This window comes from Rhincodon typus, chromosome 33, assembly GCF_021869965.1.
Source record: "Rhincodon typus isolate 14 chromosome 33, sRhiTyp1.1, whole genome shotgun sequence".
In the NCBI taxonomy this organism is placed as follows: domain Eukaryota; kingdom Metazoa; phylum Chordata; class Chondrichthyes; order Orectolobiformes; family Rhincodontidae; genus Rhincodon; species Rhincodon typus.
Genome location: NC_063364.1, coordinates 9,423,933 through 9,445,671, shown reverse-complemented (window position 1 = coordinate 9,445,671; position 21,739 = coordinate 9,423,933). Strand labels below are relative to the sequence as shown.

Sequence of the window (21,739 nt, the reverse complement as noted above, 5' to 3'; positions counted from 1 at the left end):
GAGAAGGAGCTGTGTGTGGAGCCTTAGCAAATTTCTGTAGCACATTTTGTAGACAGTATACATCACTGCTACCCAGCATCATTGATAGCACTGCTGAATACTTTGCTTATGCAATGTCAGTCAAGTGGGCTACTTTGTGCTGGATAGTGTCGAGTTTCTTGAGTGTTGTTGGAGCTGCACACATCTAGGCAAGTGGGGAGTATTCCATCACGTTTCTGACTTGTGCCTTGGAGATGGTAGATAGACCTTGGGGAGTCAGGAGGTCAGAAACCTGCTGCAGGATTCCAGTTCCAGGATTTTACCCAGTAAGAATGAAGAAACGGTGATATATTCGAAGTCTGGTTGGCGAGTGGTCTGGAGCTGAACTTGCAGGTGGTGGTATTCCCCGTATCTGATGCCCTTGTCCTTCTAGGTGGTAGTAGTTGTGGATTGGGAACGCTATCTAAGGAACGTTACACCAATCATAAAGACTCTCTCTCTCTTCAAAAGTGATGCCAAGTTCTGCAAAAATTGATCAGTACTGAGAGAAAAAAGACTGTGATCTGAGATCTTTCAAAAAAAAACTGAAATTTATTACAGGATGTCTCCAGAAGAATCACCATTTTCAATAAAACTAACTTCTTAATTCTGATTAGTTCAAGGAGATCTGGCATGTTCTTTGCAGATTTAAATTATGCTCAAGTGTGAAAGGAATACAGCCAAAATTGCACCATTTTCAAAGTTCAGTAATCATTGTTTATACCAACCTCAGGACTGAGAGAGGAATTTACTCAGTCCACCAAACTTTGTTGTGACAAGATGAAATTCACAAAAAAGAGAAAATGGTGGAACTTATTTCAAGGTCAGAGGTCACACGACACCAGGTTATCGTCCCACAGGTTTATTTGAAATCGTAAGCTTTCTGGTCGCTGCTCCTTCGTCAGTTGGAGGAGCAGCGCTCTGAAAGCTTGTGATTTCAAATTAACCTGTTGGACTATAACCTGGTGTCATGTGACTTCTGACCTTGTCCACCCCAGTCCAACATCAGCACCTCCACATCACGGCTACCAACTTATTTCAAAAGGAAGGAAATGTAACTTGATCATCACTTTAATATTTCACTGGATATTAACCATGAGTTGATAAATATCTAACTTTTGTGATGTCATCAAATATCAAATCAGGTATGGTCAGGTTGCATGATCAATAAATGGTAGCTTTATACAGCTCAAAGCCAACAACGATACTTACTTCTTGATTCTTTCACCAAACGATGCTGCTGTGTCCAGGAAATTTTGAACTGTAATAACAATGTCTTGAACCATGTGGATCTTGCCTATCAAGCCTTTTTTCTCAGAGTCCTAGAAACAATAACATACACACTATCAGGACAGCAAAGCAGGTAGATAAGGTGTTAGTACGTGATGGACACAGCAGTTATGTACAGAGCCTACTACCCACAACGATATCGACTTCTACTATAGGACATTATGGTGTTGATAAGTTAGGATCATTCATGTCAAAGGCCAAATTTGCCTCTACATAGAAACCTCAGACAACAGATGTTCCTTCCAGTCAGAGGTCTGAGGAAGGGCTCACACCATTCCCTTTAAGTACAAAGTATCTTGTGGCTTTATATGTTTCAGTGATAGCTCCTTTTGAGCTTAAGGAATGAGAGCGAGAACAAGAGTGATACTGACATAATGAAATAACGTACAACAAACCATCACATAGAGATCAATAATCAAGGAACCCTGAACTGTCATAACTCTATAGTGTAACATTGCTTTTGTTCACATATTGTGTAAAAACTTTGATTTTTTCTTTGGCGGCCTAATACACAGAACTGTGAACTGTTTATTCCACTGTATTTTCGAGTCAAACAGAAAAGCACAAAAGGATATAGGACATAACCAGTTGCCAAAATTAATATTTTGCTTCAGTTCCTGGGTTCCTAATCCATTCTCAATGAACACTTTCACCATTCACAGGCCCCTTCCCCACTCCCTGTAGACACACACTCTGTTCCATAGACACATTCCATTCCATAGGTCCCTTCCCTATTCCCTATGGACACACACTCCATTCCATAGACACATTCCCCATTTCTATAGACACACACCCCATTCCATAGACACATTCCCCATTCCTATAGACACAAACCCCATTCCGTAGACACATTCCCCATTCCTATAGACACAAACCCCATTCCATAGACACATTCCCCATTCCATAGACACATTCCCCATTCCTATAGACATGCACCCCATTCCAAAGACACATTCCCCATTCCTATAGACACACACTCCATTCCATAGACACATTCCCCATTCCTATAAACACACAGTCCATTCCATAGGTCCCTTCCCCATTCCCAGTGGACACACTCCATTCCAAAGACATATTCCCCATTTCCTGTGGACCCCAACTCCATTTTACAGGCACATTCCCCATTTCCTATGGACACACACTCCATTCCACAGGCCTCTTCTCCATTCTCTACAGTCACACTCTTCATTCCCATGACACCTGCCCATTCCCTACAGATGCTTCCCCATTCAATAGAGACCTTTCTCTTTACCCCTTTGAGTATATCAGACATGTTCACCATTTCCCACTTGCACATTGGGGTACATGTCAAATTAAAAATGTTTAATTAGAAATTAAGATTGTTTCAAGACAGTCAGGAGGATAGAACCAGAAGATATAAATTCAATTAGTGAAATCTAAATCTAAACCTGATCCTTTATTACAAATAAATTCTTTAGGCTGAAGGCAATAATAACTTGAAATAATTTGCTACTGGAGCAAAAGGTTGAAATTGTGTAATGTGGGAATCTGAATGAAAGAGGAATGCACTCTGTTGGATCCAATGACCTTTTCACAGGAGAGGAAATAGACAAAAGGTCGAGAAGCCTATGCAGGCGTTTGTATCAGTCGCCGTGCCATCTTAAACCAGCATGTACGGTTCTGGTCACTCAGCTATAGAAAGGATATTGTTAAAATGGAAAGGGTGCAGAAAATATTTACCAGGATGTTGCCAGGACTGGAGAGTTTGAGTTATAAGGAGATGTTGGATAGGCTGGGACATTTTTCCACGGAGCATAGGAGGTCGAAGGGTGACCTTATGGAGATTTATAAAATCATAAGCGGCGTAGATAGGAAAAGTCTTTTCCCTCGAGCTGGGGAGTTCAAAACTACAGGGCATAATTTTAATGTGAAAAGAAAAAGATTTAAAAGGGGCAACTTTTTCGCACAGAGGATGTTGCATTTATGGAATGAACTGCCAGAGGAAGTGGTAGATGCAGGTACAATAGAACATCTGAAAAACATTTGGACAGGTAAATGAATAGGAAAGGTTTAGAGGGATATGGGCCAATTGCAGACAAATGGGACTATTCTAGTTTGGGAAACCTGGTCAGCATGGATGAGTTGGACCGAAGGGTCTGTTTCCATGCTGTATGATTCTATGAATGTGGACATTCTTTCATCGTGCAATTAAGCCTTCCAAAATTGAAAGTTCTCTTGCAAGCTAAAAATTCTTTGTAAGTATAATTCTATAATATAAATGACAACAGCACAAGTAGGTTCTGTTTTGGGTATTTAGCACTGTTTAATTCTATGGAATTTACTTTTTCATATTCTGACTATTAAATATCCACAAGGCTGGACTGTACACAATGACAGAAGCCCTGTGATAATGACCATTCTGAGACTGCTGAGACATAATCAGTTGGGAGTCATTTTAATTTTTGACTACAGTCTGAAATCGATGAATCAAAATCTGCTGCTTGTTGTCAGTGGGGAAGAAAAAACTCCAGGAAGACATATATTGGATGATCAATCAAAAATTTTATTCTTACACCCAGTCAGAAATTAAAGCAATACAAAGCACTAGTACCCACAATGATATTGACTTCTACCACAGGACATTATGGTGCTGATAAGTTAGGATCACTCGTGTAAAACAATCGCCTCTCAAATCTTTTCTCCATCTCTGTCCTCTCACCTTAAAAATGTGCCCCCTCATCTTGAAATCTCCTAAACTAGGGAAAAGACATCTGCCATTAAACCTTTCTATACCAATCATGATTTAGAAATATCTATAAAGTCACCTCTTGACCTCCTATCCTCCAGTGAAGAAGTCCCAGCCTATCCAACCTTTATTTATGACTCAAACTTTCCATACCTATCTCTTCCGACATGTTCCATTTCAAAGAGTATATGAGGATATCAGATTCTGAGGAAGGGTCACTCAACTCGAAACGTTAACTCTGATTTCTCTCCACAGATGCTGCCAGACCTGCTGAGCTTTTCCAGCAATTTCTGCTTTTGTTTCTGATTTACAGCATCCGCAGTTCTTTCAGTTTTTCTTACGTGTATGATCGCCTCCTTGACATGAAACGGCATTGAAAAATTCTAATGGTTGAGCAACAAAATGTGTCCATTCCCATTCTTTCATTCCTGGATGCGTTAGCACAGTGACACACTTTAAGACCTTACAGTGAGCTTCTGCATGTTTCTGATGTACAAAGAAGATTGCAATAATAGATCATTTCTTAACTTACAAGAATATTGATGATAAAACAAAGAATAGCAGATGCTGGAAATCTGAACCAAAAACAGAAACTGTGGGAGAAACTCAGCAGGTCTGGCAGTGTCCATGGAGTGAAAGCAGAGTTAATGTTACGGATCTAGTGACCTTTCTGCAGAAGTATCTCTAGACCTGAAGCATTCATTCTGCTTTCTCTGCAAGAAATATTGATGATCTGCACTGCTGGTACCTGTAGTTACTGATCAGAAAACCCACCTATGGACTATGCAAGGCTATTCAGTTTGAATTATTCATTCTCTACACAAGCCTACTTCCAGCTAACTTAGTCAGTATATCCTTCTATTCCTCTCTCTCAAATGCTTATCTGGTTTCATCTTAAATATTTAAATACTATGCACCCCAGCGACTAATAATTCTTAACAATAACTGAAAAACCCTTAACAGCCATATATGCATTTTATGTCCATTTGTAACTGTCTGCTCTGCCCCAGGTAAGCCAATGCAGTTTGGTACTCACAGCCAGAACAAGCTACTGGATATTACAGGAAGGGACCAATGTGAGTCTGCCTGCCGTTTACAGGAGGCGAGAATGGGAAGCTTGCTGTTCGCGTGATGGAGTCAAGTAATGTTTCCCACAAACCTCCAGGACAAGTTTACACTTGCAGCTGTAAGTGCAAAGTACAGCTGAGAGCAGGAGGCGAGACTCCTGCTGGGTTTATTCGCACTTTCTGATCATACAGCACAACAAGATAAAAACACTACTTTACAGCAGAATGCATAGCTGTTTCTGGATACAGATCTCAAACTGGAATCACTGTGCCTCTAAACTCCACTGTACCCGACACTGTAGCAAAAATCTAAGACAGGAACATTGCAGGGTATCTCAGGCTCTCTTTAGGACTTCACTTTGGGTCAATACCACAATTTTTAAAGCCAGTCTATTTATATTTACAAAACAAAGAACAAAAATCAAATCTCTGGCAGGTTTCGGTTTCCTGTCCAGTTACCCTCTATTCACTCTGGATATAAATTTATTGACATGTACATGTACTGGTTTCTGAATTGCTACTTTTCTTCCTACTCTAAAAGTTAAACACAGTTTGAAGCACAGAGTCCCTAAAGCTTCAACCGACTGCTGTGCAAAAATCTTAATCTTTATTTTATCACCAGTCGTAGACACAATATTATTTCAAAATGAGGTAAGGTAACAGCCTGTGGTTTATAGCAACTGTTATGTCTGATATATCGATGATGCTGCTTTAAGAATGCTCGAAGATGACTTTGTGAGAAGTCTTATACTGATGGGTCTAGGCCACTTGGAGACTGGTATAGCACCAGGAATGCAATAAGCTTTTTAAGAAGCCTGTCAGTGGAAATCCACATCTTGCACAAATTAAACTGACTCTCTGTTTACATTTACAGGATGTGCACATCACGGACAAAGCCAGAATTTACTGCCCATCCTGAACTACCCTGGAGAAGCTGAGTTGCTGTCTTGAACTGCTGCGATCCATCCAGCTATTGTGCTGTTTGGGGAAAGAGTCTCAGGATTGTAATCCAGCAGCAGTGAAGAAACATCACTGCGTGTCATGGGGAGATGGCGAGATTCTCTCGTTAGAAACGGTCATGCCTGGCATTTGTATGGACATAAGAGTAACTTGCTACAGAGAAGCCCAAGCTTGAGTGCTGTCCAGGCTGGCACAGGGGCTGCCCTGTTAGCACGGCTACCTCACAGTGCCAGGGACCTGGGTTTGATTCCACCCTCGGCCAACTGTCTGTGTCGAATCTGTACATTCTCCTTGTGTCTGCATGGGTTTCCTCCAGGTGTTCTGGTTACCTCCCATAGTTCAAAGATGTGCAGGTTAGGTGGACTGGCCATGCTAAATTACCCATAGTGTCCAGGGATGTGCCGGCTAGGTGGGTTAGCCTTGGGAAATGCGGGTTTACAGGGATAAGGTGGGGAGGATGTTTTCAGGTGGGATGCTCTTCAGAGGGTCAGTGTGGACTTGATGGGCTGAATGGCCTGCTTCTATGCTGTAGGAACACCATGTTGCATGCGGGAACAGACTGTTTCATTATCAGAGAAACTGTGATTGATCACTGAACAGTCAATGATCTGCAATAAACATACCTACTTATGACCTTATATTGAAAAGACAGGATTGGAAGACAGTGTTAGAGTTAGAGTTGACGTGAAAAACAAGGAGGAGTCAGTTCACAGGCAACAAGTTCCCAGACAGTGCTGTCCCAAATGACATAAATTCAGGGGCTTCCATATGAGGACCAACAGGAGTGGTTAACCAGAGGGACTGAGTTCTTCATGGGCTCACTGTGATAGATTCAATGTGCTGTCACAAGACAGGTTAAATGCAATGGTTGATATACTGACTGTAGATCTGAATAGGGTCAGTGAAGCGGTATGGAAAGACACTCCTGAAAGCCACCATCAGGTTGATACAGCACACCATTTATTTGGGAGGAATAGCGTGGATTGGATCTCAGCTGTTACAATGATGTGCTGAATGTCTTGTGTGAATTTCCACAAATCCATCCACTTTGGTGCTACAGGCAGCACCTGTTTTGCCATGTGCACAGCCAATATGAGAGTGGGTGAGGGGGCTAGCATCAACTGCACCAACTAAGTAGGAAGTGCCGGCCCAGAGATGGCATTTAATACAGAATACAGGCAGGGTTTGCAAGGTCAGGTGAGTAACGACAAATTAGATGTGTCACATTCAGATCACTTGTGGGTTCCTATTCCTGGTGAAAATTGGTATATTTTCTCAGTTTTGCCATAGCAGTATCTTTGAACAGCATTGAAGAGTTCTACCCTTGCAAAGAGACAATGCAATGCTCTGTCGTAAAATCTCTGAAAACAGGCACGGGTTAAAAATGCATGGATGGACAGTTTCTTTCCTTCTTTGATATGAGCCCTGAAGGGTGAGGTGACATGACGGTGTAAAAAAATCCATATGTGGAGGTCGTACTCTCCACCTCTCCTGCAATGAGGTCCAGAAGCCAAGGTCACTGAATGCCAACAGACAGTCAGAAAATATGAAAGTAAGCTGTCTGTCACAGATGGGTGGCAGAGACAATAATCTTCTGACAGGAATATGGCTAGCTCATCAATCTTACTCAGAACTAGATACAATGTACAGCACAGGAACAGGCCATCAGCCCCCATGTTCCATGCTAGTGTTCATGCTTCACACCAGCTTCCTTCCATTTTATGCTTTAGTGCTAAAGAAGTGAGCAGTTTTAGATGCAGTAAACAGCCTTATATTAATGAAATCATTGAGGGAGATGGTGGGATTGTGGTAATGTCACTGAACTAGAGATCCAGGCTGATGGTCTGGGAACAATCCCACCAAAGCAACTGGTGGAAACTATATTCAAATAAATAATTCTCAAATTTTGAAAACTAGTCTCAATAATAGTGACCATGGACCCAATATTGATTTTCATTTAAAAAAAACCTGATTCATTCACAGATGCCTTTAAGGGAAGGAAATCTGCCAACCTTACCCAACCTGGCCTCCATGTGACTTCAGACCCATAGCAATGTGGCTAACTGTTACCTGCATTTGAAGCCCTCAAGGGTATTTAGTGATGGCAACAAATTTCGTTCTTGCCAGCGATGCCCATGTGGCAAGGAAGAATACATTTTTACAAAGTAACTTAATACTTTGCCAAAATGTCTGTCCCAGTTGTTCAGGAATCTCAAATGTTCCCACAGTCCCACCTCTGCCTGTTGTGGTGTAATTATTAAAACTGAGCTGCTCATGGCCAAGGAGAGCTGACATGTGGGTGCTGTCCTTGCCTCCAGCGACTGACTTGGAACTGGATGATGACATACATGAAAAGGGGGTCCAATTTGATATTTTTTGACACAAGGGCAGCGTTGAAAATTGTACTTTTGTAATGAAAGCATAAAAAATAACTTCACTACCATACTACTAGGGCAGCAAGGTAGCTCAACAACTAGTACTGCTGCCTCACAGCACCAGGGACCCCGGTTTGATTCCACCCTTGGGCGACTGTGTGGAGTTTGCATGTTCTCCCTGTGTCTGTGTGGGTTTCCTCTGGGTGCTCCGGTTTCCTCCCACAGTCCAAAGCTGTGCAGGTTAGGTGGATTGGCCATGGGAAATGCAGGGTTACAGGGATGGGGTAGCAGGGTGAGATACCCTTCAGAGGGTCAATGTGGATTTGACGGGCCGAATGGCCTGCTTCCACACTGTAGGGATTCTATGTTAAATAATCTGCATAAGCACATGATGATTGAAAAAGAAAAGAATGTTTATAAATTCCTAATGCAGTTCATGTCCTCAGAATATCACATAGCCTATCAAGTACTTTTCAAATGTTTACAAGGGTGAAAACATATTTTAATTGTATAAAAATGGTACTTAATTAAGTGCAGGGAAGAGAACATTAATTGGGGCTTCATTCAAGCAATTGTAAAGGGACACAAGTTGAAAGAGGGCTGCATTTGAGTTAGGACATAGGAGGTGTATGCAAGAAGTGTTTCATACTGTAAATAAATGTTGGAGTAAATAAAGATTGGCTGGTGTTCTATCCTTCATCAACCAACATTTTTTTTAAGCATATAGCGCACTGTAGCCAATTTGAGCACGTCAGGTCCCACTAAAAAGCAATGAGATAATGACATGATAATCTGATTCAGTAAAACTATTTGAGAGATAAATATTGATCAGGATACTGGCAGAACTTCTATTTAGTTCTCCAAAGTGATTCTGTGGGATCTTTTACATCTGCCTGAAAAGGGGAATACCATCTTAGTTTAGTCTCTCCTCTAAAGGACAACACCGTTCGACAGGGCAGCATTCCCTCAGTATTATGCAGTTTGGATTATGTAATCAAGTTCCACCATAACATTCGATTTCAAAGTTGACAGCGTCATGCACTGACTTTAAAAAAAGCGCTTCAAATTGACTGAAGTCTCATTAAGAATATCTTTTAAAATAATCTAATTATTTAAGAGATCAATGCGTTCAATGTAAATGTACATGGGCACAGTGGAGAGAAGTGGAAACGTTTATAGTGCACAACCGTCTGGAAATCACCTTCAGGATGTAGTCACTGCCTGAGTAACCTGCTGAATTACAGGTTTGGAAGCATAGATTTGACTATCTTTCTGCTCCTGCCGTCATTGTCTCCCATCACTCAACTGGGGGAGAACACGAGGACAAATCTGATATGCCCTCCCCTACCTCCATAGTGTTCGACAGCCAAACATACCTGTTCCTCTTTGTTGTGCCTAGATACCTGTCACTTCTTAGGTGCAGGGAAGAGAAAATGGGTGGGTGGCTGGGATGTAAACTTTAATCCAGGTCCCTGTTCTCCCATGACATTTCATCCTTACCCCTGGCAATACTGAGCTTGTTCCTAGAATATGCACAGAGCTTATGACCCTAACTAGGGTTAGACCTCAGTTGGATTACTGTGTACAATTCTGGGCACCACACTTTAGGAAGGATGACATGGTCTTGGACAGGGAACAGAGGATTTATCAGGGATGAGAAATGTTGCAAACCTCGGATGGTCCACCACATGGCAGGAAAGGTTAGGAGGAGACTTAATACAAGCATTAAAATGATGACAGATTTTGATAGAGTGAGTAACAATATCTATCTTCTTGGATGCAGAGCTCCCTGGCTATCAGACTTGAATAATGCTGGCATCAATCTCCCTCAAGTAAGAAGCTATTTGCTTGTTCAATCTTTTCCCAGTGCTACAGTGCTTCAAATCCAATGGGATCAGATATAAATTCATAGAATCCCTACAGTGTGGAAACAGGCCATTTGGCCCATCGAGTTCACACTGACCCTCCGAAGAGCATACTACCCAGATTCACCCCCACTACCCTATCCCTGTAACCCTGCATTTCCCACGGCTAACCCACCTAGCCTGCACACCCCTGAACACTACGGGCAATTTAGCATGGCCAATCCACCCTAACCTGCACAATTTTGGACTGTGGGAGGAATCCAGAGTACCAAAAGGAAACCCACACAGACACAGGGAGAATGTGCAAATGTCACACAGTTGCCCGAGGGTGGAATTGAATCCAGGTCCCTGGCGCTGTGAGGCAGCAGTGCTAACCACTGAGCCAACTGTTTCTCTGTAAATAAAGCCAAAATGTATTTTTCAGTTATAAAGGCTGCTGTGGCATTGTTTAATCTTAGATTTATCTTTATAAAACCAATGTGTGCTTTTGAATGAAATCTCGAAGTTATGCAATGATATTACAAAAAGATGATCCAGCTGTGACCTTGCAAATAAGCAGTTTAATTGGTTCTCAAAATCATTTTCAACTCAGATACGTATTGGATTGTAAAACAGCATGTAACTCTTTCCAGTTAAAAGGCATGCACAGTCCACATTTTAAGTGTTTCTTAACTGACTGTTCCAATTCAAATGATCAGATAAGAAATATGTTTCGCTTTATTTTCATTTTAGCAAACACAAATTGTAATCTAACTAGAAGCTACCTGAACCGATGTTTTAATTTACAGCCTTATATGGCCTGTACATTTTGCCTTGACACCTCTGTAGAACTGAAAGAACAAAAATGCATGATTACTCAATTTTTTTTAATGTCATGAAATCCTGGTCTGTAAACGAGCCTTGATTTTGGTTACTGTGCACAAACAGTACAACATTGCCCAGCTTCTTCTTCCTTGGTAAAATAACATCAGTCAAACACGGAGAACAAAATGGAAGTTCAAATCAGAGACTGGGAAGCGATGACAAAGTGGCAATATCACTGGATTAGTAATCCAGAACCGCAGGCCGAAATTCTGGATTGAATCCCACCATGGCAGATGGTGCTTTGTGAATTAAATAAAAGTTTCAAATAAAAAGCAAGACTAATTGCAACCATGACAGTCGTAAAGATTGTGGGTAGAGTGTGAACAAACACTTGACTGAATAAACTCTGTGTTCCATTACAGCAGCAATGTAATTTTGAAACATGAATTAACTAAAGTGAGTGGGAGTGACTGTGGCACCTAATCTCCAGAGTTGGGACCAGTATGGATTTAGGAAGTGGATGCTCACCTATAATGTTAAAAGGCAGCTCAGAACCATAGCACGTCTGGTTGTTGCCTTGCTACATGGTAAAGGCAGCAGATCAGAAGGTCTGCATTGCAAAGGTGCACAGAGGTGTGTAAACATTCACCAAATAAGGTAGGAGAAGCATTACGTTTCAATCGCTCTCCTTTTCCTTCATGTTGCATTATATCCAAATCAACCAATGTCCAACCACATTGCCCCCAACAGCTAGTGATTTATGTGTACCATAATGTTTGTAGTTCCTGTTCTTCAGCTGAAAAATCCCTTTCTTTAGCCCCTTGCCAGGCCATTAACAAGATCCTCAAAGAGCTTAATAGGCTGTTAATTGGAGAATTGTTCAGAACATTGCAAAGGTGTTCAGGATCAAGAGGTGCCTTCCTGGATCAAGACTTTTTTAAATACTGCCAACCTCAACCCAAGGGCTGCAGGGTAGGTCAGTGATCAGCACTGCTGCCTCACAGTGCCAGGGACCCGGGTTCGATTCCAGCCTCGGGCAACTGTCTGTGTGGAGTTTGTATATTCTCCCCTTGTCTGCATGGGTTTCCTCCCACAGTCCAAAAATGTGCAGGTTGAGTGGACTGGCCATGCTAAATCACCCGTCGTGTGCAGGCTAAGCAGATCAGCCAGGGGAAATGCAGGATCAAAGGGATAGGGTGGGATGTTCTTCAGAGGAGCAGTGTGGACCCGATGGGCCAAGTGGCCTGCTTCCACGCTGTAGGGCTTCTATGATTCTAAGCAGCATCTGAGAATCTGGCCCGTTGATTTCCAAGTGGTTTGTACATGTCCAGTTTATTGTCACCAACCCCTTACGTTAGAATTTCCCAAAGTCTGCAATCTCTACCACCAAGAATGGCAAAAGCAGCATTATCATGGGAACATGGTCCCAGAATATGTACAGACATACACCATCGTGGCCTGGGCCTTCTCTGGCAATTGGTTGATATTCTTAAATTTCCTACTTAAAACCATTGTGAGAGAACAAGCATCATGCAAACTATAGTGGTGCCAAGTCGATCGTCACCAATTTTTCACAGCAACTGAGGACAGAAATAAATGTGACCCAGGCAGTAATAATCATATCCCAAGATTAGATTTTTAAAAGTCAGTGCTGCTTTAAGGGAAGAAATCATGATGGTTAGACTTTTATACAAAGCCGAATCTTCCAACGTCTGGTGAAGTGTCCGTTGGATGTGCTGCTCTCTATTTTAACACCGGCTACTCAGTATGTCAAATGCTATGAGCCAGGAATTCACAGAATCCCTACAGCAGGCCATTTGGCCCATCAAGTCCACAGTGACCCTCTGAAGAGCATCCCACCCAGATCCAGGCCCCCTGTTCTATCCCTGTAACCCTGCATTTCCCATGGCTAACCCACCTCGCCTGCACAGACCCGGACACTACGGGCAATTTAGCATGGCCAATCCTCCTGCACATCTTTGGACTGTGCGAGGAAACCAGAGCACCGGGAGCAAATCCACACAGACACGGGGAGAATGTGCAGAACTCCACACCAACACATAGCCCGAGGGTGGAATTGAACCCGGGTACCTGGTGCTATGGGGCAGCAGTGCTAACCACTGAGCCACCGTGCTGCCTCACTTCAGCACTGATAGCCCAAAGGAAACGGTGTAGAAAGGCAAGTTGTCTTGCCAATTTATTCCCAAGTTTCTGAGGTGCTGATGGACAGACAGTGGAAGGGAGGGGCAGTGCTTTCTCCTGCTTAGGAGATAATGTCACCAGGTGTAGCCAGAATGAACTGAGCCAGAGTCCTGGGTCTGTGCAATATCTGCAGTGAAACTCTACACATTGTTGAGCAGCACAAGGTTAACGAGCTTCTACACTCCGCAAGGGTAAGTGTCTTCAGCCACTCTCATACTCAGTGGGCCACCACATACTCTAACTCTGCCACTGCATACAGCTCTCACTAAGGCTCATGGACCACATCTCTCACTCTGGCATGCATCATGTCCACTCATCAGTTCGCACCCTTGTCATCCTTTCAAAAAAATAACCTCTCCTGCCCTCTGCACTTCCTACTCACTACCTCCATCACTGTAAACTGCTTTTCCACTCACTTTGAGCATTCCCAATCTCTTTCTTTGTCTTTTTGCAGGAAACATTGGTCCAACCCTTTGACTGAGGTCTCCACAGCTCCATGACCTATGTACCTGCAATTCCCTGGATGGTTTCGCCTGACCTGCAGGAATGGTAACAAGCCCCTTGGCCTGGAATCAGACAAATCCCTTGACTGACAATGGCGGTACCAACTGATTGATCTCTCTGACCTTACTAAGGACTGGTCTCCTTCGACTCGCACACATATGCAAAGCATTTGCCACATAAGCATCTGGCACATGCTGCACGTGTGATGATGATACAGCATTGGTGTTGTACTGCAACATTTCTACTCACATTACCGTGCAGCGCTCCAAACCAGGACAGGTTACCTGCCTTAACTTTTGCGCTAAAATGCAATGTGAGTGAGTGCTTGGAAACTAAGCTAAGAGAGGAGAAAAAAAGACACAAGGGGCAATGTTTTTTACAACAGAGAGTGGTTTGTGCGTGGAATGATCTTCCAGAAGATGTGGTGGATGCGGATAGTTACGTTTAAAAGACATTTGGATAAGTACATGAATAGGAAATGTTTGCAGGGATATGGGTCAAACGCAGGCAGGAAGGACTAGTTTAGTTTGGGATTATGTTCAGTGTGGACTGGTTGGACCAAAGAGTCTGTTTCCGTGCTGTATGACTCTATGAGCCACAAGATGCCTCCTTGCAGACACATGGGATGTGTGTGGGGTACCCTGTGGGGAACAGAACCTGGCAGAAACATACAGGTCATACGTGTCCATGAACTCTAAAGCTAAGTGCTGAAGTGGCATTAGTGTAGTTCTGAAAGCAACCGTGAAGATACAGTGAGGCTGCTGGTTTGGTGATGCTCGCTCGCACAGATGGAGGGCGGAAGAAGATGGTGTTCATGGAGCTTACAGTTGTGGTGAGAGTGCACTTGTCCAAAGGTCTGGAGAAACAATGAACAAGTTGCTAATGTCAGCAACTGCTCTGATTTTCATGTCGGGAATTGGTGCTTTCTCAGGGAAGGAGAGGAAAGTTTGGAGCTTTATTGAAATGAGCTCAATTTAGCTAATAATGAATGCAAATGCAGGGAAATAAGGTATTTGCCACTCATAAACTAGATTCAGAACTTACTGATCAAACCCTAAGGGGAGGGAATCAGAAATGTTTCTCCTGACATTAAAAGTGTGACTTTTCCATTTTCACTGTACGGCTCACGCCACTCAAATATTACCGGGGAATCAAAAATATGAAAATAAAAAGTAATTGACTTAGTAAAACGAGATCAACAGTGAGTGAAATGAGGCACTTTGATACCAGTGAATTAAGACGATCAAGCTTCACTTCAGGTTTGTGCTCAGGATAATCAAGGCCAGTTTACTTTCCTCACAGATATTTAAAGTAACCCTTTCTCTCTTATGAGGAAGCACATCAATATCCAAGCCTTTTGACCTTAAGTGAGCATGAGTTACTTCACAATAAATTTGACCAGTTATTATAAAAATCTAGGTTAACACTCAGCTTTTAACATTTCCAGGGCCATGGAGACACTCCAAAGCATTTGTAAAATGCCACCTTGTAGTTAACAAGCCCTGCTCCTCCACGCCTGTAACATTCTGAGTTTTATTAAGGAATTCAAGTGGAAAATAGGTTAGAGGTAAATGCAAGCCAAGCAAAAAGACACTGGCCTCAGGTAGCTGGGGAATACTTCAAACAACCAGCATTTAAAAACCACAAGAGCGAGGTTCCTTTCTTTTAATGTCTTGCTCCCAGAAACATTTAACATTTTGGACAGAGGAAAAACTTTCAGAGGCGTATCAGTCTTGATTTATTACTGAAATTCTTCATGAATTAGAGTCTATATGCACAATGATTCACAGTTAATTTTACTGCCTTGAAGGTATTACCATACTTCTGGGTATCGATGCTTTCAAAGTAAAAATCAAATCAAAGAATGTACTAACAATTCAATTCTGAAGTGGACATCAATTGTCCACTTAAGAATTGGCCATCTTATTTGCATGTTTATGTCCTGCAAAAATGAAGATTAAAAACTACCCTGCTGCAATATTATAAATCGACTTGCAGCCAGTTTGTGTTAAGATCACCTACTGTAATATCAAATGGGTCATTAATTTCAGTACACGTAAGTCTCTCTCTGCTTAAGTGACTAACTACCATTAATCATCTCTGTCCATTTGCAAAAGTTGGTCAAAGTCCTTTCTAGCTAGGCTTGTTACAAAGCGAAAAGAAACAGAAGACCTTGTGCATACTGTTAACAGATTATAATGTGAGCTGATGAATTGAGAGGAAGGGAAATGTTTAACTGCGTGACAATGTCTCTATAATACAGGATCTGGGCAGAAATCACCAAGGTTTAATTCTGGTCTGTGTTGAGTTAGCAGTTTACCTGGGGTGACAACAGCCACACAGTTAGTGTTAATTATATGAGCCAGGCAAGGGAAGAATAAAGTATTTGTTTTAAAGTTCAGGAGGTTCCAGAAATCTGACATCAGCCTCCGTTACCAAGGAGGTTCTGGTCAGTCTCTGGAATTGGTGTGACCAAACACAACTGGTCAGAGATGGGAAATGATGCCTATTCTGTGATCGCTGGTCACTTTAAACTGCCTGGGTACAAGGATGAGAAATAATCTAGGAGCCACACACAGGTTGTTCTGTCTAAGACAATGTGGGTGCAAAATTACACGGAAGAACTGAAAGGTAACACATGTTGAAAAGAACAGATCATAGACAACAAAAATATTAGAGAGAACATTGTGACTCAACTTTACATTAAATCTACTGTTCAGAAACAGGACATTGGGCCTAAATGGTCACAACCACCTGAGCAGCTTGATTTTTTTTCTATGTCAGGTAACCCCCATCAGCATATTAGTCTCTTCCTTTCTCTCTCATGTATCTGTCTACTGGCTCCTTAAAGGCAACTACATCAAGCAAAGTTCTTTGAGTTAGAATCACATTGGCCAAGGAGAATGGATCATTTTGCACGACCAACATGCATTCACCTCATCATTGTGCATCTTTGAAGAACACACTGAGGTTTGTTGTCCCCTCACAGAGATAACATTAAAAAAAAAGTCAGATGTCAGTTTAGATGGATTGGCCATGCTAAACTGCCCAGGGATGTACAGATTAGCTGGATTAACCATGGGAAATGCAGTGATACGGAGGTAGGGGCATGGGTTTGGGTGGGATGGTCTTCGGAGGATTGGTATGGACTTAATGGGCCAAATGGCCTGCTTCCACACTGTGAGGATTCTGCCAGGAGCGCACAGTGCAACCGAAGCCGTAAGCTGCATTTAAAACTCCAATGATATCCCGGGGGACCGTGTACATCAGGGCAAAAATTAAGTCAAAAATATCTGGGGAAAAGTCAGTGCTGGCGTAAAATTAAAACACTCAGGTGGGAAAAAAGAGAAAGAAAGGAGTGGTTAATCGAGTTACATGTCGAACAGTTGTCAGTGCAAAATAACTTGGGCACAAGCGGTTGTGATGCAGCAGATACAGAAAGAAGAAAGTAAATAAAGTAGACGAGATGCAAGACTCTGTAGAAAGTAGACTTTCATACAATGGGTATTAAACAAACAAGCCAAAGGGTCAAGGCAATTCTATAAAAACTTGAGTAGTAAGCTTAGACAATGAAAAACTCATTTTCTACATTTAAAAAGATAGAAAAGAAGTGACAATAAATGCAGCATAACAAATACAGGCAAATCTACTACTAAGGACACGAAGAAAAATGACTGCATTTATATAGTACCTTTCACAATCTCAGGATGTGCCAAAGTGTTTCACACACAACAAAGCATTTGTAAATTGCAGTCACTATAATAAACACTGTACTACTGAATCGGTCATCTGTTTCAGTGATGCAGAATGACCCCTCCTGTTCTTCTTCCCAAATAATGGACATGGTTTTCTTTTTATGTATACCTGAGAGAAAGCAAAGAAATCGTTTGGTTTAACATCACACCTGAAAGACTGCAACTCCCTCCAGTCCTTTGTCAGAGTGCAGTCTACCTTTCAATGCTCAAGTCTCTGGTGTAGGAGTTGAACCTACACCCTACAGACTGAGAGGCAAGGGTGCTAGCAATTGAGCTGCAGCTGTTGTGATGGAGGAGAATTGATACAGAAGGGAATGATAAATCCTGGTTAAATATGGAAAAGCAATTTGCAAAAGGTACGTTGCTGTCATAATAGCAGGGGAGAGTTGAAGGAAATTATAACTAAAAGAAGACATTGTTGAGGTTCAAAACAGAGGAAATAAGAACTGAAAGATCAAAATGATTTTTGTTTAAAAATGCATGGCGCAGTTTCTATGGAAAGAGACTGAAAAACTAGAGTTATCAATAATAAGCATTTCACTTTGCTGCATCAGAAAAACAAGTTTCTTCCATGTTATCTTAATCCAGTGCGTGATAAATCAAAATGCATAGCACAAAATTAGTATAGATTAAACTAAGTATATAGTATTTACTATTTTAATCTCACCTACATGCATGGGTTACTACACTGGACAGAAAAGTTGATGGCCATTTAATGGTGCCAAAACAAAAAAAACTGAGTGTTATCTATCTCCTCTTGTCTTCAGGGGCAGTGCAAACTGCCTACTTTCTCTTCTTCCCAGTCTAAGAACCAGGTGTCTTTTGATGAGAGGTTAAACCTCATTTGCCCTCCTTCAAAAAAAATTGAGGAATTCTCCCATGCATCCTGGCTAATATTTACTTCTTAAACCACAAGATTAAAATGGGATGATGCGATGATGTTCATGCTACTGCTTGTGGGAGCTTTGTGTGTGCAAACTGTATGCTGTGGTTCCTAAATGACAGCAATCACACCACTTCAAAAGTATTTCATTGGTTATAAGGTGCTCTGTGACATCTCAAACTTGGGAAGGATTTTATATAATTCAGCAACTCATCACTGCTGCTCAACAGCACCTTTCAAGCCCACGAGCACTACCACCCTTTTGCAAGACATCCTCTGTCACGACTTGGCAATATATTGCTGTTGCTTCAGTGGTGCTGTGTCAAATTCCTGGAAGTTCCTTCCCACTGTGGATGTCCCTATATCCTAAAACGTTAGCAGTCCAAGAAGGCAGCACTCCAATACCCTCTCCAGGGCAGTTAGAGTTGGACAATAAATATTGCCACTTTCCAGAAACCAATTAAGAATAATATAAAAACAACCCTATTTATTATACTTTGTTTGTTGATCTTGCTGTTTGTGTACCTTCTCTGCAGCTGTAACATTGTATTCCCAACTCTGTTCTATTACTTTTATTCCCTTTGTATGATATGTTCTGCCTGTACTGCATGCAAAACAAAACTTTTCACTGTATCTAGGTACACGTGACAATAATAAATTGAATCAAATCTAAAAGACGAGGGTGTCATTGACTATTGCCCAGAGGGCTATTAAGAAGCAACTACATTGTGGTGGGCCTGGACTAACATGTAGGCTCAGTCAAGGTTAGGATGGCAGATTTCCTTCCCTAAGGGGCACTACTAAATCAGATGGGTTTTTACAATAATGGTTACACGGTCGCAATTAGACTACATATTTTGTTAATGCTAGATTTTACATTTTAAGGAATTCATCAAAGCTGTTCCTTGGAATCAAAGGGAGAGAAATTAACAAGCGAAGAATCATTTCTAAAAGAATGAGTGTATGAAAGAGGTTCAGACCATTCAGCTATGCTGGGATTTGAAACCATGCCTTCAAAACATTGAAAGGGTTCAGAATAGATTTACAAGGATGAGCTATATGGAGAGGCTGAATAAGCTGGGGCTACTTTGCCTGAAGCATTGGAGGCTGAGGGGTGACCTTATCAAGGTTTAGAAAATCATGAGGGACATGGATAGGGTAAATCGACAAGGTCTTTTTCCCAGGAGAGAGGAGTCCAAAACTAGAGGGCATTGGTTGAAGGTGAGTGGGGAAATATTTAAAAGAGACCCAAGGGGCAAATTTTTCACACAAAGGGTGGTGCGGGTATGGAATGAGCTGCCAGAGGAAGTGGTGGAGGCTGGTACAGTTACAACATTTAAAAGGCATCTGGATGGGTATATGAATAGAATGCATTTGGAGGGATATCAGCCAAATTTATGGATATCTGGTCGGCATGGAGGAGTTGGACTGAAGAGTCTGTTTCTGTGCTGTACATCTCTATGACTCCAAGATCAATCTGGATTACTAGTCTAGTGACATTACCACTATGCCACAAGCTCCTCCAAACTGACTGGATGAGAAGTTTTTCTCAGATTTTGGAAGTGTCTGCCTCAAAAGGCAGTGGAGGAGAGATCATTGTTAAGATAGAGGTGGATAGTTTCGTATAAGGTAAGGGAACCAACAGTTACCAAAAGTAGGTGGGAATATGGAATTCAAAATGAATGGCCCAGCGGATTTGAGAAGCTGAATCATACTATTTCATGTGCTCATACTTTTAGAAATAATTCTTTGCTTGTTAATTTCTCTCCCTTTGACTCCAAACAACAGGTTTAATGAAGTGAAGCTTTGCTATGTATCCAGATAACATAATAATTTCTAAACACCACCAATAACTTTGTGACAAACACTTTGAAAACAATACCACGTTTTTTAATCTAATCAAAAAAAAAGACACTGCAGGACATTTAAAATATCTCTGATGAGCCCTGCATTTGCAAGAGTCCAAAGTAAGTGCTCGCTACAGGATGCTATCGTGTTGTGTGAATTAAAGGATGCAAAAATGAAAGCCAGGCATGATATGATGTAGTTTTAGTTCTTAAACCCAGTTTAATAAAAGAAGCAGCATGAAACTAGGACTCCAGTTAATAACCACTATCAATGTTAGATTTTTATGTTGATTGTACCCTTTCTTTTATCCACAAATTTCTTCACAAGAACATTAAATTACTATAGGCTCCAATAATAATATGAACAAAAATAAGCAATGTGTTGTAAGGAAAGCAATACAGTAACCATGTGTTTCACTGACTATAGAAGCATTGTTAAGCATGTGTTGAAATGAGGAAATCAAAAAAATCTGTTAAAGATTATGTTTTGCTCCCTTTGGAGTGCAGAGAAAACACTACAGCAAAAGGAATTATAACAAAAATTAATCAGTTTATGTACTTTTTACAATGTGAAACTCTTTAGTAGTACATCCAACGCACCATTGTCAAAATGCATCAAGGAATCAGACTTGCTTGGATATACAGTATTATACACAGTGGTTGTGTCAGTGTTTGGTAATCTGTAGACCCAGCTTCTTGTGCTATATTATCTCTTTGTCAGTCCTAGTCTATCTACTGAGTGGTTTTGGAGCGAATCACTGCAGATCCTGGAATCTGTACTGTAAACGAAAAATGCAGGAAATCACAGTGGGTCAGGAAACATCCAGTTCTGAAGAAGAGTCACCTAGACTCGATATGTTAGCTTGCTCTCTCTCTACAGTTGCTACCGTACTCCCTATGTCCAGCATTTTTCGTTTAGGGTGATCACTCAGTACTGTAAACGAAAAATGCAGGAAATCACAGTGGGTCAGGAAACATCCAGTTCTGAAGAAGAGTCATCTAGACTCGATATGCTAGCTTGCTCTCTGTCTACAGTTGCTACCGTACTCCCTATGTCCAACATTTTTCGTTTACAGTACTGAGTGATCACCCTTTCCATGGCTGGAAAGGATCTATTAACTGACGGAGACTTTTTCCACAAAAATACAGGACAGAGCAAGTCTACGCTCTAACATTATAAATCAAAAAACAGAGTACAAAAGCAAGGAAGTTATGATGACCATTTATAGAACGCTGATTTAGGGATTAAACTGCAGTATTGAGTCCTCTTCTGGGCATCACATTTCTCATGTGAGGACATTAGGGAATGTGTCAAACAGTTCTGAGAGTATGTTTCCAGGCGTCAGTCCTGAGAAGAGATTGGAGAAGCTGCAGCTGATCTGCTCGGACAAGAGGACATTGAGAGATTTCTGAGGAGTCTGAACAGAGGAGACGTTGTTCCCATTGATCAAACGGTTGAAAA

General features: G+C 41.5%; 1 protein-coding gene across 1 annotated transcript in view; it reads right to left on the bottom strand.

Annotated features, from left to right (window-relative positions):
* LOC109923496 (multiple C2 and transmembrane domain-containing protein 2) overlaps positions 1-21,739 on the bottom strand; it is a 432,499-nt gene that overhangs the window by 39,359 nt on the left and 371,401 nt on the right. The window contains 1 exon segment of the mRNA XM_048616107.1: positions 1,231-1,340. Within this exon segment, the coding sequence (XP_048472064.1) occupies positions 1,231-1,340 (110 nt within the window).